The sequence below is a fragment of the Zygotorulaspora mrakii genome, chromosome 6, assembly GCF_013402915.1.
Source record: "Zygotorulaspora mrakii chromosome 6, complete sequence".
Taxonomy (NCBI): Eukaryota; Fungi; Ascomycota; class Saccharomycetes; order Saccharomycetales; family Saccharomycetaceae; genus Zygotorulaspora; species Zygotorulaspora mrakii.
The window spans coordinates 564,500-577,639 of NC_050724.1; the positions used below are offsets into that span (position 1 = coordinate 564,500).

The 13,140-nt window shown below is 39.9% G+C and overlaps 7 protein-coding genes and 1 non-coding gene across 8 annotated transcripts; 4 read left to right on the forward strand and 4 right to left on the reverse strand.

Annotated features, from left to right (window-relative positions):
* Window positions 1-78: 78 nt before the first annotated feature.
* On the forward strand, window positions 79-1,422 carry APM1 (Apm1p; the record flags this gene model as incomplete). Its single annotated transcript, XM_037289608.1, has 1 exon — window positions 79-1,422. One exon carries the CDS (start codon window positions 79-81, stop codon window positions 1,420-1,422), a length of 1,344 nt encoding a protein of 447 aa, XP_037145503.1.
* A 629-nt stretch (window positions 1,423-2,051) lies between these two features.
* On the reverse strand, window positions 2,052-2,747 carry DOT5 (thioredoxin peroxidase DOT5; the record flags this gene model as incomplete). Its single annotated transcript, XM_037289609.1, has 1 exon — window positions 2,052-2,747. The coding sequence occupies one exon, from the start codon at window positions 2,745-2,747 to the stop codon at window positions 2,052-2,054; it is 696 nt and encodes a 231-aa protein (XP_037145504.1).
* Window positions 2,748-3,253: 506 nt separating this feature from the next.
* Window positions 3,254-5,017, reverse strand: CUB1 (Cub1p; the record flags this gene model as incomplete). Its single annotated transcript, XM_037289610.1, has 1 exon — window positions 3,254-5,017. One exon carries the CDS (start codon window positions 5,015-5,017, stop codon window positions 3,254-3,256), a length of 1,764 nt encoding a protein of 587 aa, XP_037145505.1.
* A 1,341-nt stretch (window positions 5,018-6,358) lies between these two features.
* HG535_0F02910 (gag protein) lies at window positions 6,359-7,507 on the reverse strand (the record flags this gene model as incomplete). The annotated part of the gene is made up of 1 exon (XM_037289611.1): window positions 6,359-7,507. One exon carries the CDS (start codon window positions 7,505-7,507, stop codon window positions 6,359-6,361), a length of 1,149 nt encoding a protein of 382 aa, XP_037145506.1.
* A 523-nt stretch (window positions 7,508-8,030) lies between these two features.
* HG535_0Ftrna8E lies at window positions 8,031-8,102 on the forward strand. Its single transcript has one exon. It is a non-coding gene; the product is annotated as a tRNA-Glu (tRNA).
* A 122-nt stretch (window positions 8,103-8,224) lies between these two features.
* Window positions 8,225-10,441, forward strand: EGH1 (hydrolase; the record flags this gene model as incomplete). Its single annotated transcript, XM_037289612.1, has 1 exon — window positions 8,225-10,441. One exon carries the CDS (start codon window positions 8,225-8,227, stop codon window positions 10,439-10,441), a length of 2,217 nt encoding a protein of 738 aa, XP_037145507.1.
* A 48-nt stretch (window positions 10,442-10,489) lies between these two features.
* PRI1 (DNA primase subunit PRI1) lies at window positions 10,490-11,743 on the reverse strand (the record flags this gene model as incomplete). The annotated part of the gene is made up of 1 exon (XM_037289613.1): window positions 10,490-11,743. One exon carries the CDS (start codon window positions 11,741-11,743, stop codon window positions 10,490-10,492), a length of 1,254 nt encoding a protein of 417 aa, XP_037145508.1.
* Window positions 11,744-12,408: 665 nt separating this feature from the next.
* On the forward strand, window positions 12,409-12,999 carry PRE1 (proteasome core particle subunit beta 4; the record flags this gene model as incomplete). The annotated part of the gene is made up of 1 exon (XM_037289614.1): window positions 12,409-12,999. One exon carries the CDS (start codon window positions 12,409-12,411, stop codon window positions 12,997-12,999), a length of 591 nt encoding a protein of 196 aa, XP_037145509.1.
* Window positions 13,000-13,140: the final 141 nt, after the last annotated feature.

Here is a 13,140-nt window from a genome sequence, read left to right on the forward strand (position 1 = left end):
TTATTGAAGAGATCTGAATAGGCATTTTCAATTATCGTTAACTATTCAATATTGTCACAACGGGGAATTGGGGACACAATGGCATCTGGCGTGTATTTCTGTGATATAAAGGGTAAGCCGATCTTATCCCGAAGATATAGGGATGACATTTCGATTTCAGCCATTGATAATTTTGCTCCATTGTTATTTGAACTGGAAGAAGAGTCGAGCGTCATACCACCATGCTTGAGCCATAGAGATGTTCAATACATGTTTATTCAGCATGAGGATCTATATGTCGTTGCAATATCCACTTCTTTGCAAACCAACGCAGCTCAAATTTTTACTTTCCTGCACAAACTGGTAGCAGTACTTGGTGACTACCTTAAAACTGTTGAAGAAGAATCCGTTCGTGATAATTTTGTTATAATTTATGAATTGTTGGATGAAATGATGGATTATGGGATTCCTCAAATCACGGAAACAAAGATGTTGAAGCAATACATTACTCAAAAATCCTTCAAGTTAGTGAAGGCTGTCAAGAAAGTGAAGGCCGTTGCGAGACCACCCACAACTTTGACCAATTCCGTCAGCTGGAGAGCGGAAGGTATCACATATAAGAAGAATGAAGCATTTTTAGATATGGTAGAGTCTGTCAATATGCTGATGACTCACCAGGGCCAAGTATTGAGGTCTGAAATAATTGGTCAAGTAAAAGTTAAATCTCGTCTTTCAGGAATGCCAGATCTCAAATTGGGCATAAACGATCGGGGAATTTTCTCCAAAATTACAAGTGATGTTGTAAATGATGGCGAACCCTCTTCAATAACATCGGGTAAGAAAAAGCTAAATGTTGAATTGGAAGATCTAAAATTTCATCAATGTGTAAGATTAAGCAAGTTTGAGAACGAAAAAATTATAACATTTATTCCTCCAGACGGTGATTTTGAGTTAATGAGTTATAGATTAACCACACCCGTCAAACCTTTAATCTGGTGTGACGTTAATGTGCAGGTTCACTCCCAATCAAGAATAGAAATACACTGTCGAGCTAAAGCTCAAATAAAGAAGAAAACCATAGCAAACAATGTTGAAATATTGATACCTGTACCTGATGATGCCGACACACCGTCATTCAAATATTCTCACGGTTCCATCAAGTGGGTACCTGAAAAAAGTGCAATACTGTGGAAGATAAGAAGTTTTTCAGGTGGTAAGGAATATTCAATGGCAGCTCAAATGGGACTACCTTCAATTAGTGGTAATGAGAAGCCGAAATTCAAAAGACCTGTGCAAGTTAAATTTCAAATACCTTATTTCACTACGTCCGGCATTAACGTGCGCTATTTGAAGATTACTGAACCGAAACTGCAATATAAGAGTTATCCTTGGGTTAGATATATCACTCAGAGTGGAGATGATTATACGATTAGGTTGAACTGATGATGAACCTTTCTACCTTCTCATGCTTTTGGGACACGCAAAAACATAAATGGATTCTTTAAAAAAGCAAAAAATATAATGAAACGAACACAGATAATTCCTCGTGGCCTCCTGTCACCAACTAGGGGGTCGGTGGGTTGCGACCTCTGCTCCAGATATTAGGATTTAAATTTATTGAGAAGTCCCACTCTCCTTTAGTATTCTAAATGTGATATATGAACGAATTAACAGGCCATAACATAGCATTACGATGGCAAATGGCATATTTGACAATTTTTTCACAACTTGCGGTTCCCACCCAGCTACAGCCATAAAATGGCTTACAGACAGGTACCGATGACCTCAGTGCATGTGGTCGACAACAACAGACTGCCCTGCCATTTTTAGACATGGTACATATACAGTTTGATAGATACCTTGTATACTATACAATCAGTACAGGTAGTACATTTAATGTTATGGTGCCTTGCTATATCATCAGTGTTTCAGAGAGCAAAATAAAACCATTTGCACGAAGAAGAACCACATGTTATCAAACCTAGTATTTGTATAGGCCATGACTGTGCTTCAAATTAAGCGACAACAGCTTCGACTGTTAAAAAAATGAGTACATCTCGATTAAACACACTCTACTCAAGTTCCTTAGCTAATTCAAGGATCTGTTTTTTACCTTCTTCAACACTGAACTCAGGAGACACTTTAATGTTCTTAGATTTCAACTTACCGTCTACAAAAATCCAATGCGACCTTATTGTACCAGCTTGCGGGGTCTTTTTTGCTCCAAGACTGCCGATTAAAAGTCTTTTAGGATCACACAGCAACCCAAATGGTAATTTTTGCTTAGTTTGAAAGTTTTTTTGAGATTTTGGGTTGTCTGTAGACAAACCAAACACTGCGGCATGCTCCTTCAAATCTTCGTAGTTATCGCGAAAGCCGCAAGCTTGTCGTGTACAACCGGGAGTGCTTGCCTTTGGGTAAGCAAAAATGATGATAATTCTGTTCTCTTCGGCAAGTTTTTTTAAAGATATCTCACCACCATCCTGATTTTGCAGAGTCAGATCAGGAATCTCGTCACCTTCAATCAATTCCTTACTTTTGCTCTCGGAAGGCGAGCTTCTTGGTTTCATTTTAGGCTCAGCGTTCTCTTCTTTCGTTTCAGGCTCAGCATCCTCCATTTTTGCTTCAGCAATTTTATCTACCTTCTTTTCCCCATCAGGAGCAACACTGGTAGTTTTCGATTTCTTGGTTTGATGGGAAGCAGGTTCATCTGCAGGGGAACCTCTTTTATTGGAAGCAACCCTTGCGGAGCGGCGAAGTTCAGACATTGTGCAAACGGGTGAATTGCCTGGTTCAATCGGCTATTAAAAAATCTCGGATGTTACACAATGGCAATCTTTGAGAACCTTGCAAGTTATTACAGTCTTTTCTTCACCCTTTATAGTTTTTGAGATCGCTGGGACTGCTCAAGTTACACCGCTAACAGCAAAGAAAGCGAAAACAATCAAATAACGAAGGGATTAACGCGTTGCAATAAACAGCAGCATATTGGACTGCATGTGTTTCCAGATTCAATCAAGAATACTACAAGATTGTTAATACAAGGGCATGAGTTAAACTGAATTTATAAATATATGATAGATTTTTCTATTTCTGTTTCTTTGTATTGCCCTGAAAGGTTACCTTAGGCATAGATGAAATGTTGACATTGTGTCATCCGGTGTACAGAATTCTTGAAATGTATTTCTGGACGTGTTCTTGAGATAAAAAAGTCCTACTCTAATAAGTATTAATGAAGGGGTGGGCTTTCGAGAAAATCGTTTGTTTCTTATTTTCATTGTTCACGAGGAGTCAAAGCTTCATTGTCTGTATCCTCATCTACATAGCTATTCTCACTTTCATCATCTGCCTCATCATCTTCTTCTTCATCTGAATACTGGTTGTGACCATCTAAGTACTTTGCTACTGGTTGTTGCTCAGCATTAGTATCTTCAGTTTCCGCGCTATTATCATTAGCGTCATCCTGATCATCATCTTGGTTCGCTTCTGAATGCTCGGCTGACTCTGACTCAGCACGCTCTTGGGCTTCAATTTTCATTTCATGAAGAATATCAAAGCATTCTGCGAGTAACGCATTAAGGGTGCCCTGGCCCTCAGGGATATTTCCATCTATATCGTAAAATTTACCATCAGTTCTCAAGTTGTCAAGTGAAGCCAACTTCATTTGATATGGATACAATTCTCTGCCATTGTTGACACCTCCCATTCTTTTCAATTCTAACAAACAACGGCGCACAGTGGATAATTGATTATGGATAGGCTGTAAAGATTCTGATACAGGTTCCGAACTTTCTAACAACTTATAAATTATTGCGTAACTTCTACGCAATAGATAAAGTAAAATAGATTGACCTTTTGAGTCACCGCTCTCAGTTGGAAATTTACCATTAACCCTTAGGTTGTCGATTTCACCCAACTGCTTCTGAAAAGTGAACAGGTCTGTTTCTCGTAATGTCCATCTTCTTGTAACTAATAGATTCTCCAAACTTGTCTTAATATCAATTAATTTTTCATAAATTGGTTGCAATTTGGCATCCAGTTCGATACCCCCATTCTTTTGATGCGATAAATCATTAATCAAGTCATGGCAATTATCTAGCAAACCATTCAATACACTTTGCCCTTTTTGTTCAACTTCGTTCGTCTCTAAAGATATAAACTTTCCGTTCTCATCACGGTGAGATTCCAATTCAGTCAGATCTTTAGTTAATTGAGCCAATTTCGCATTCACAATTTCCTGTGGGACCAAATTTTTCTCTTCTAGCTCCTTTTCTTGAGACAAAGAGTTGACACCAGCTCCTTTTGAAGAAGCAGCTAAAGACAACAAACCTCTCCTAATTTCGAATAGTTTTTCCATAATGCTTGTAAGACTAGGGTCTATTTCTTCAACTTTACTTTCGGTGCTGTTATATTCATCCAAACAATGCTTCAATTTAGCACGTAATAGTAAATCTTGTTCGATTTTGTTTTTATTTAACTCTTCATAGAATTTACGATCACTCTCAGGTAAACTGTCATTGATCTCATTTGTAACGCTACTGTAAGAGCTTTGCTCGACAATTTTCGATATTTCAGTCAGTCTCTCTTTGATAGGTCTTAAATCATGCTGAGTAAAAACGTTCGATTCATTCAAGTGTTCTAGTAGACTTTGAACAGTTGACAGTGAGGCATATGTTGCTGGCGCACTATTTTTCAAACCAACCGTTAGGAAACAAAGGGACAGCAACTGGAAGACATCGTCAAGAACTGAGTCGACCCTGTTGTGAAGTTCATTACTATGGATCAAGGTTGTCGCACTGTTCGAGGGACTTTTGTGACTATTTTTTCTAATCTCATCTAATTTCCTCACTTTCGTCAGTACTTCTTGATAAGTCTCTTGCACGTCCTTAGAGTTCAAATATTGTCTCCTATTCTGCTTCAACTGTCCGAGTCTGTTTCTCACGCCCAGTAAATACTGAAGAATATCTTCCTCCTCCTGCGGGACCTCTTGCGGATGCTGATTCGGATTTGACCATGATTCAGCAAGCGGTGTGACCATCTTGACTCTCTACCTAATCTATCCAGTAATAACTTGCTCTATATCTTTCAAAGAATCTGCCGGCAGTACTGTTTGTCGATGCGTATCTGAACTTCTGACCCCCTGTATTTTGCAACACGATCCCTTGTTCTCACTTCAATTGACGCCAAAGGGAAGCTGTTCTAGACTAAGGTTAATTTACTAAGGAGTATACTCAAGCCAGAAATCTAAGTAGATACTCTTATCTTTTCGATCACTTCCAGCAGTCAATCTTGACCTCTTGCTGCCACTCTCCCCCCTCCCCAAATTTTGTAAAAAATTATCTCTCACACGCTTAGAAGAAAGCGCGACGACAGAAGTTTTCCGGCTTGCACATTGAGAGAAATTCCTTAGCGCCATCTGCATAGTGATTAAGAAAATCGTAATCTCCGTCAAAGTTTCTAGGCTGAAAACACTTTTCGGTTCATGTACAGTGAATGTATACCAAATTCGAGAGAAAAAGTGCCAGAATACAAGCATCACTAGCCACACCAGAGAGCTTATTGTAACCATTGTAATTGCGTATATCTTTCGGAATTATCAATAAAGTAGTTCAGGATATTGACCATTGGCATCTAATAATCGACGTATCTTCGCAAAGGTACTCTGTCAACCCTTGCGATTACCCCACACAATACTAATGAATTTTGACACCGTTATAATGTGGACCGTGGGTGCTGTAGCTTACCAGTCCTCGAAGACCAATCATTCATTGTGGCACTCGCTCTGCGGTTGTAGTTATTGGGGTTTTCCCCGGCAGAATAGAGCAGTGGAATTATGATTGAAATTCTCAATAGCTGACTTTACTACTTTATTCATGGTAGCGAACGTCAGACACATGCAAGTGTGAAATGCTACGCTGCGACTGAAAATAAGGACTCAAGATGTTCTTCAATTCGAGAGGAATAATTTTCACTGAACACTCTGAACCCTTCCATTACTCGCAAGTCTTTTCTGTCAGATACCACTACTCTGTTGTTCCAGGTTCCCGTAGTTGAGTGTAATAAAATATGTAAGAATTTACATTTAGCCGCCATTCCTATTCGCGCGAGTGGTGGTGGCACGACAACAGAAAAGAAACTTAGTAATTTAAAAAAGATACTAATTCGGTACTGGGTATTCTTCTATGATATTATTATACTATCTTGGGTTTAAATACTGATATAATGTAGGAAGCTATGAATAATAAAACCTTTAATTCAGTAACGCAACCGACTGCTTCATAAAAATCGCTTTCTTTTTTCCACTTTGTTTCGTTTCGGGTAATTGGGAAGTTGTTCCTGGAGAATGAGGCCGCATATGCTTGTTTTGTAGCTTTGTCGATCAATCTTCATCGGGATTGACCACGGTAAGTATTTTTTGATTTACAGGAGCGTTGAAATTCATTGCGACAGTGCCGTTGCTGATTCTCCTTGAATCATCAAATGGATTGTTTGCCGGTGCATTTTTGCGTTCATCATCAAAAGATCCCGATGAATGTTCGTTATTTATTGAGAGCGACGAGCTGGCGCCATGCATTGGCTTGTCGGCGTACTCCACAGGTTTTATTGCTTCCTGATACTCTTTTTCCATTCTCTCCTGCTCCCGTCTTTTATTCAGATGTCTTATTATTAGTAAAACAATGGCTGCAATCACTGCGGCACCGCCGACTCCACCTACTACTCCACCCACTATTGCACCTATATTTGCCTTTTTCCTGTGACCGCCTGGATCATTCCTGTTGTTCGCATCGTTTAGATTATTTGTACTACTCTGAGACGCGGTAGCACTTTGAGTTATTGTGTTTGTGACGTAGACCACGGATCCACTTTCAGTATTCGTTGAAGTTGAGTACGCCACAGATATTGGGGGAGAAGAAGATGTTTCCTGTGTCGTGGTCCTTGGAACTTCAGTTGAAGAAGAAGGTGGTGAGGAAGAAGATGACGATGGTGGCGGTGATGATGTTGGTGACGATGAGGATGATGGTGGTGGCGTTGATGATGATGATGCAGAAGAGGGAGGGAGGGCTGAAGAGGATGGTTGCGTCGAAGATTGTGAAGATGTCGTCGAACTGGAAGGCGTGGAAGAGTCTGATGATGTTGCAGAGCCTGAACTGGATGAAGATCCCGAGGAAACGTCGTCAGACGTGTAAACTGAAAAGGAGTCGTCGCCACCGCACATTTCCCTTGGGTAACCAAAACAGGATGCATTACAGGAATCTGAAGTAGCTTCTGATGTGGGGTCATCATTTCCACAGTAGCATTGGTTGTGCTGGCTCAGTGCAAAGTATTGATAGCCATTACATTGACCACTGCAGTATGAACTCGTTTGGTACTCATAAGTGTTCCTTAATGTAAAACTCGAAGGTAGCGAGCCGAAACAACCTAGTTCACTATATCCGTTAACCTGAGATATAAGGAGCCCTATTATTATCAGCAGCGAGAGAAGTACTCTGAAATTGGAGTTACAATTAATAACGCGAACAGATACCATTATTACTATCAATCTTATTATACTCTTGACATTCACTCACTATTTCCTTTTCTGTTTACGACCTTTCTAGCAAAATATATATGATTTCTGCACTCCAAACAAAGTAAAGCTATTGATAATAATACAATCTGAACAATCAGTTGAGCCCCTGTACTTCTGCTTCACTTACTCTTTCGATATAACTCTCAAAAGGAAACTATCTATCAGTTCTTTCCTTCCTTCTGATGTTCTGATGGCGATATCTTTTTCATTCGTTCCTAATGATACAATTACAGACGCGTCTCGTCTCGACTTGGAGAATGGGGCTGGCGCAGCTTCTTCTTGGCCCGTGTAAAATGTTAAAGTGCAATTATGAAAACTTTTCGTCCTCACCTCTCCTGTCTGTTTAAACCCAGATTTTTAGAAGTGCAGAGACCATTAAGTATGATGATATGCAGAGTCTGGCTATTTATGAGAATAATCAAGTGCTTTCTTCTATTCGACTGGGAGTGATGTATTCGCTAGAAGAACATAAGTTTAATAATCCGATGTAGTGTAACGGCTATCACACCTCGCTTTCACCGTGGAGACCGGGGTTCGACTCCCCGCATCGGAGTGAAAATATTAATTTTTTAAATTGCAAGAATAAATCGTAATTAGATAAGCAGGCAAAATGGATTCAAGCTCAGACTGACAAAAATACCCTTTAGCGATAAAGGAAACAGAGTTCTTGCTGCGATGTTGCCCAGAATTGTCATTTCCTCAAACAGTGAGTTTACTGATGAGGACGGAAACACAATTGTGTTACGAGGGGTTAATTTCGATCCTGTTGTCAAGATACCGTCATCCCCTTACGAACCAACTTATCAAGCGATCGATGATTTAAAGCAGCACTTGCAGAAAACTTCGGATGTGAGTTTCATTGGTCACCCAATTTCTTTAAAAGATGTCGCTGAACATATCACGAGATTGAAATCCTTAGGTTACAACTGTATAAGAGTGCCTTTTACGTGGGAGTCCATTGAACACAGAGGGCCAGGCGAATACGACTATGATTATATGGATTATCTAATCGAGCTCTTTTTGAAGATCCAAGAAATCGGTGGTATGTACATTTATTTGGATCCACATCAGGATGTCTGGTCAAGATTCTGTGGAGGTTCTGGTGCACCTTTATGGACGCTATATTGCGCTGGGTTCAATCCGATGTATTTCAGAGAAACGGAGGCTTCCATTCTGCACAATTATTATGATAATGTTGAAAACCCAAGTAGTTATCCAAAGATGTTATGGCCAACCAATTATTATAGGTTAGCTTGTCAAACAATGTTCACGTTATTTTTTGCTGGGAACGAGTTCGCCCCAAAATGTTGTCTGAATGGAGTCAACATTCAAGACTATTTACAGGACAAATTCATCGAATGCGTCATGACGTTTTGCGCAAGAATTAAACAGAAAACCCCACAATTATTTGAACAGAACTGTATTATTGGTTTAGAGAGCATAAACGAACCTAATAGAGGGTTTCTTGGTGACAAGAACTTGGGAGTTATATCTACAGAGAGAAATCTGAAGCGTGGAACAACGCCGACAGGTTTTCAATCTTTCGTACTAGGTGAAGGCTTTGCAACGCTAGTTGATGAATATGACATAACAATATTTGGCCCTGCTAAAAAGGGAACGAAGCAGGTGGAACCTGAGGGGAAAAGCTGCTGGTTGAGCCAGAATGATAGAGATGAGATAGACAGTCTTTACGGTTGGAATAGAGATGCCAACTGGATTGCCGGACAGTGTATTTGGAGATTGCATGGGGTATGGGAGATTTCCTCGAAGGATGGCTCTCCAACACTCATCAAAAGCGACTATTTTGCTTTTACCAAAGACGGAAAAAATCGGGAACTGAACCATGAATATTTCATCAATCATCATTTTATTGATTACTACAGAAAATATTATGAAAGGTTTAGAGCGATAGATAACAATTTATTGATATTTTTGCAACCACCTGTCTTTCAACCCCCACCGAAACTTAAAGATTCCGAGTTATTGGACGGGAGAACAGTTTACGCTTGTCACTTTTATGATGGATTGTCACTGATGTTCAAAACATGGAACAGAAAATTCAACGTTGACACTCTAGGTATTGTACGCGGCAGATACTTGAACCCAGTGTTTAGTGTTGTATTAGGTGAACAGAAAATTCGTAAGTGTTTGAGAAGACAATTGAAAGAGATGAAAGAAGAAGTCAAAAGTGCTCTCGATATTCCCGTTTTCTTTACTGAAATTGGTATGCCATTTGACATGGATGACAAAAAAGCATACGAAAACAAGGATTACTCATCACAAATCTCGGCTTTGGATGCCTTACAATACGCCTTGGAGGGAGAAAATATTTCTTACAGCCTATGGTGCTACTGTTCTAAAAACTCTCATCGATGGGGGGATCAGTGGAACAATGAAGATTTTTCAATATGGTCTTCTGATGACAAAACTCATGATCACGTTAAAGATATTTATGCTCCAGATACAGATGTTTCGAAGTTTATTCCTTTAATTTCAAATACAGAAATAGAATCGCAACCATGCGTTAGTAAGGATTTGCTAGATCTTAATGGATTTCGTGCCCTAGAGGCTATATTAAGGCCATTTCCAGTCAAGATTCACGGAAAATTTGTAAATTCGGAATTTGACTTAATTTCAAAAACTTACACTTTGGAAATTGGCGCTAAATCAGATTCTGATCTTAAGCCGGACTCTGCTACACACATTTTTTTGCCTAGAATTCATTTCCCATTAAAAGACGTCGCTATTCGGTCATCATCTGGAAGATTTTCATTTGATTCTGAATACCAGGTCCTGAAATGGTATCACGCCGCAGGTACCCAAAACATCACCATTTCTCTCATAGATGACAGTTCGTCACACGAGATAAGCCCAGATTGTATAATTTCCTGAATATGAAGACAGTTTATACGGCAATAATAAAGAGCATGAAAAATACAGCTAGAAGTCAAGAGCATCCTGCTCCTCTACACGTTCTCTTTTAATGGAACCTAGTTCCTGTTTCATCAATTGATTTGTATATCTCTGAAAGTTCTCGATAAACGGCTGCAAGCTCGTCTTTTCCACATTGTTATTATTTCTTTCCATTTCTATTTGTAAGTCAATTAATCGTGGAGCATCTTCAAGCCTGAAAGTTTCATCAATCGGAACAGAAACTTTTCCTGAGTTTGGATGGACACAGAATGGTGACTTCAACAAATGGCTTGTCAATTTAGAAACTTCGATATCTAATTTCGGATAAAGTGTTGCCATCACTAAATCTTCTTTGCATTCTCGTAATCTTATGGCAAATTCATTCTTTTTATTGCTCTTAATCTCTTTACTTGCTATCACATCAATGTCATTCCATTTTTCCCTGCTGGATCTACCTGAATTTTTTGTCCAATGCACTTTTAAGGCCTCGATGAGCTGTTTATCATGTAAACCACCTAGTAGAGTATCGAAAGCTCTTAGGTCATCCTCCCAAGGGTTTTGCTCATCAAGGATAATGGCGGCAAAATGAGGCTTCAAGATCTCCAACGAGCGCACTAAGTGAGGGTGTAAAGGCCTTTTCAGGTTTAGTCTCTTATCGCCTTTGCGATCTTTCACGACGTTCAGATAATCAATCACGTTTCTCCTGTGGATATCCCCAAGTACTCGAGCGCGCTTATCGCTGACCCAACAATGCGCACCACGTCTACCAGAAAATACCCACATGAAATCATTGTAACCAAAATCATCAGTTAATGTCACATTCATCACTTTCATTGCTAGACCAATGAATTTCCAGCACTTGTCGCAAACTTGTGCACCAGAGCAACATGTTCTATAAACATCGTAGTCATCCATATCAATATCGAACACGAGTTCTTTTTCCAAAGCCTGTAATTCTGTTTTCAAAATTGTATCCCTTTCCTTAGGTGGCCTGTTGAATACAGCACCTATTTCAAATCTATCAGGGTTGGCTTTCTCAATTTGCGACTTGAACTCTTGAACAGAACTAAAGGAGACATATCTCTTGTACGCGCCGGATCTGAACTTCAATGCGAATTCTCTGTTAATCATGTCTCTACCAGGCTTGGGTGAGTGGTTCAACCATTGAAAAATCGATTTGTATGGATACAGATACTGATAGTAAAACTGCATATCAGAGGAGCTCGGTGTTGACGGCTGCTCCTTTTTCGCGACTACACCGGTGATTTGATCTTCTGTCATAGTTTTCAAAAGCTATGTACTGATTTTGGTGTCAGATTTGACCAACTCTGGGTGCTTCACAGGTCTCCAAGAGTCCTCCAACTCTCTTTAAATCGTGATGCTCACATTTATTTGAAGATCGCTTCTTTACGCGTTTGGCGTCCGGCACGTCAAGCAGTCGTGCCCTGTGAGCATGAAGCACTCAGGTGAAACTGCTTAAATGGAAGCACAATACCTCAAGCACAAGCAGTGGAATTACAAGTTTCAAGACTAGCATTACAGTGCTGACTCTTATTTTGCGGAAGATTCTCGAGACTTGTGATCCACTTCATTCGGCAATCGGATTCTGAAATTTTGCTAAAGCAAGACAAAACATCACCACTCTGATAAAGTGTAACGTGTGACACTTATTAAACAGTATGCTTGATAAGTGGCTTGTCAAACATGTGGCCTGTCAGTGCTGTCCTTATTGATGTGGATTTCCCTATTGCTGTCATTAGGCCTGGCGCGTTACCCAGCCATCCTTCGGAAGGGTGGCAAAACGGCCCGTTGGGAAAACCCAAGGCAATAAGCTTATAATGGTGTTACTGCAAAGCCAATTCTTGTCCAGCCCGAATAAATTCACCAAGAGGTCATTGGGGATTGAGTTGCAGTTAACAACATTTCTGACATATTAATATAGTGGCATGGATATCATTTTGGGAATTAGGGTGCAAGATTCTGTTATTCTGGCGACTTCGAAAGCCGTTACAAGAGGTATATCGATTCTAAAGGATTCAGATGATAAGACGAGACAGCTGTCTCCACATACATTAATGAGCTTCACTGGTGAATCTGGTGACACGGTGCAATTCGCGGAATACATTCAAGCCAACATGCAATTGTACTCGATAAGAGAGGCATACGAGTTATCACCTCAAGCAGTATCCAGTTTTGTGAGACAGGAACTGGCTAAATCGATCAGGTCACGTAAACCATACCAGGTAAATGTTTTGATTGGTGGTTACAATGCGAAAACTGAGAAGCCAGAATTATACCAGATTGATTACTTGGGAACCAAGGTAGAACTGCCTTACGCAGCCCATGGATATGCAGGTTTTTACACTTTCTCTCTACTTGACCGTCACTACCGTCCTGACATGAATGAGGAAGAAGGATACAGTCTTTTGAAACAGTGTATTCAGGAATTGAACAAAAGAATGCCAATGGATTTCAAGGGGGTAATAGTAAAAGTGGTCGACAAGAATGGTGTAAGGCAACTCGATGATATTGAATAAGAACTTTATGGGATCAATCTCGCATATCTGCATCAATTCTAGTACACGACGGTACGAGCATTAGCAATTGGCTGTTTACTGCTGCGACAGATATATATATGCTTTTTGTATAGTATTAGTAGTGCTAGTAACATGGCATCG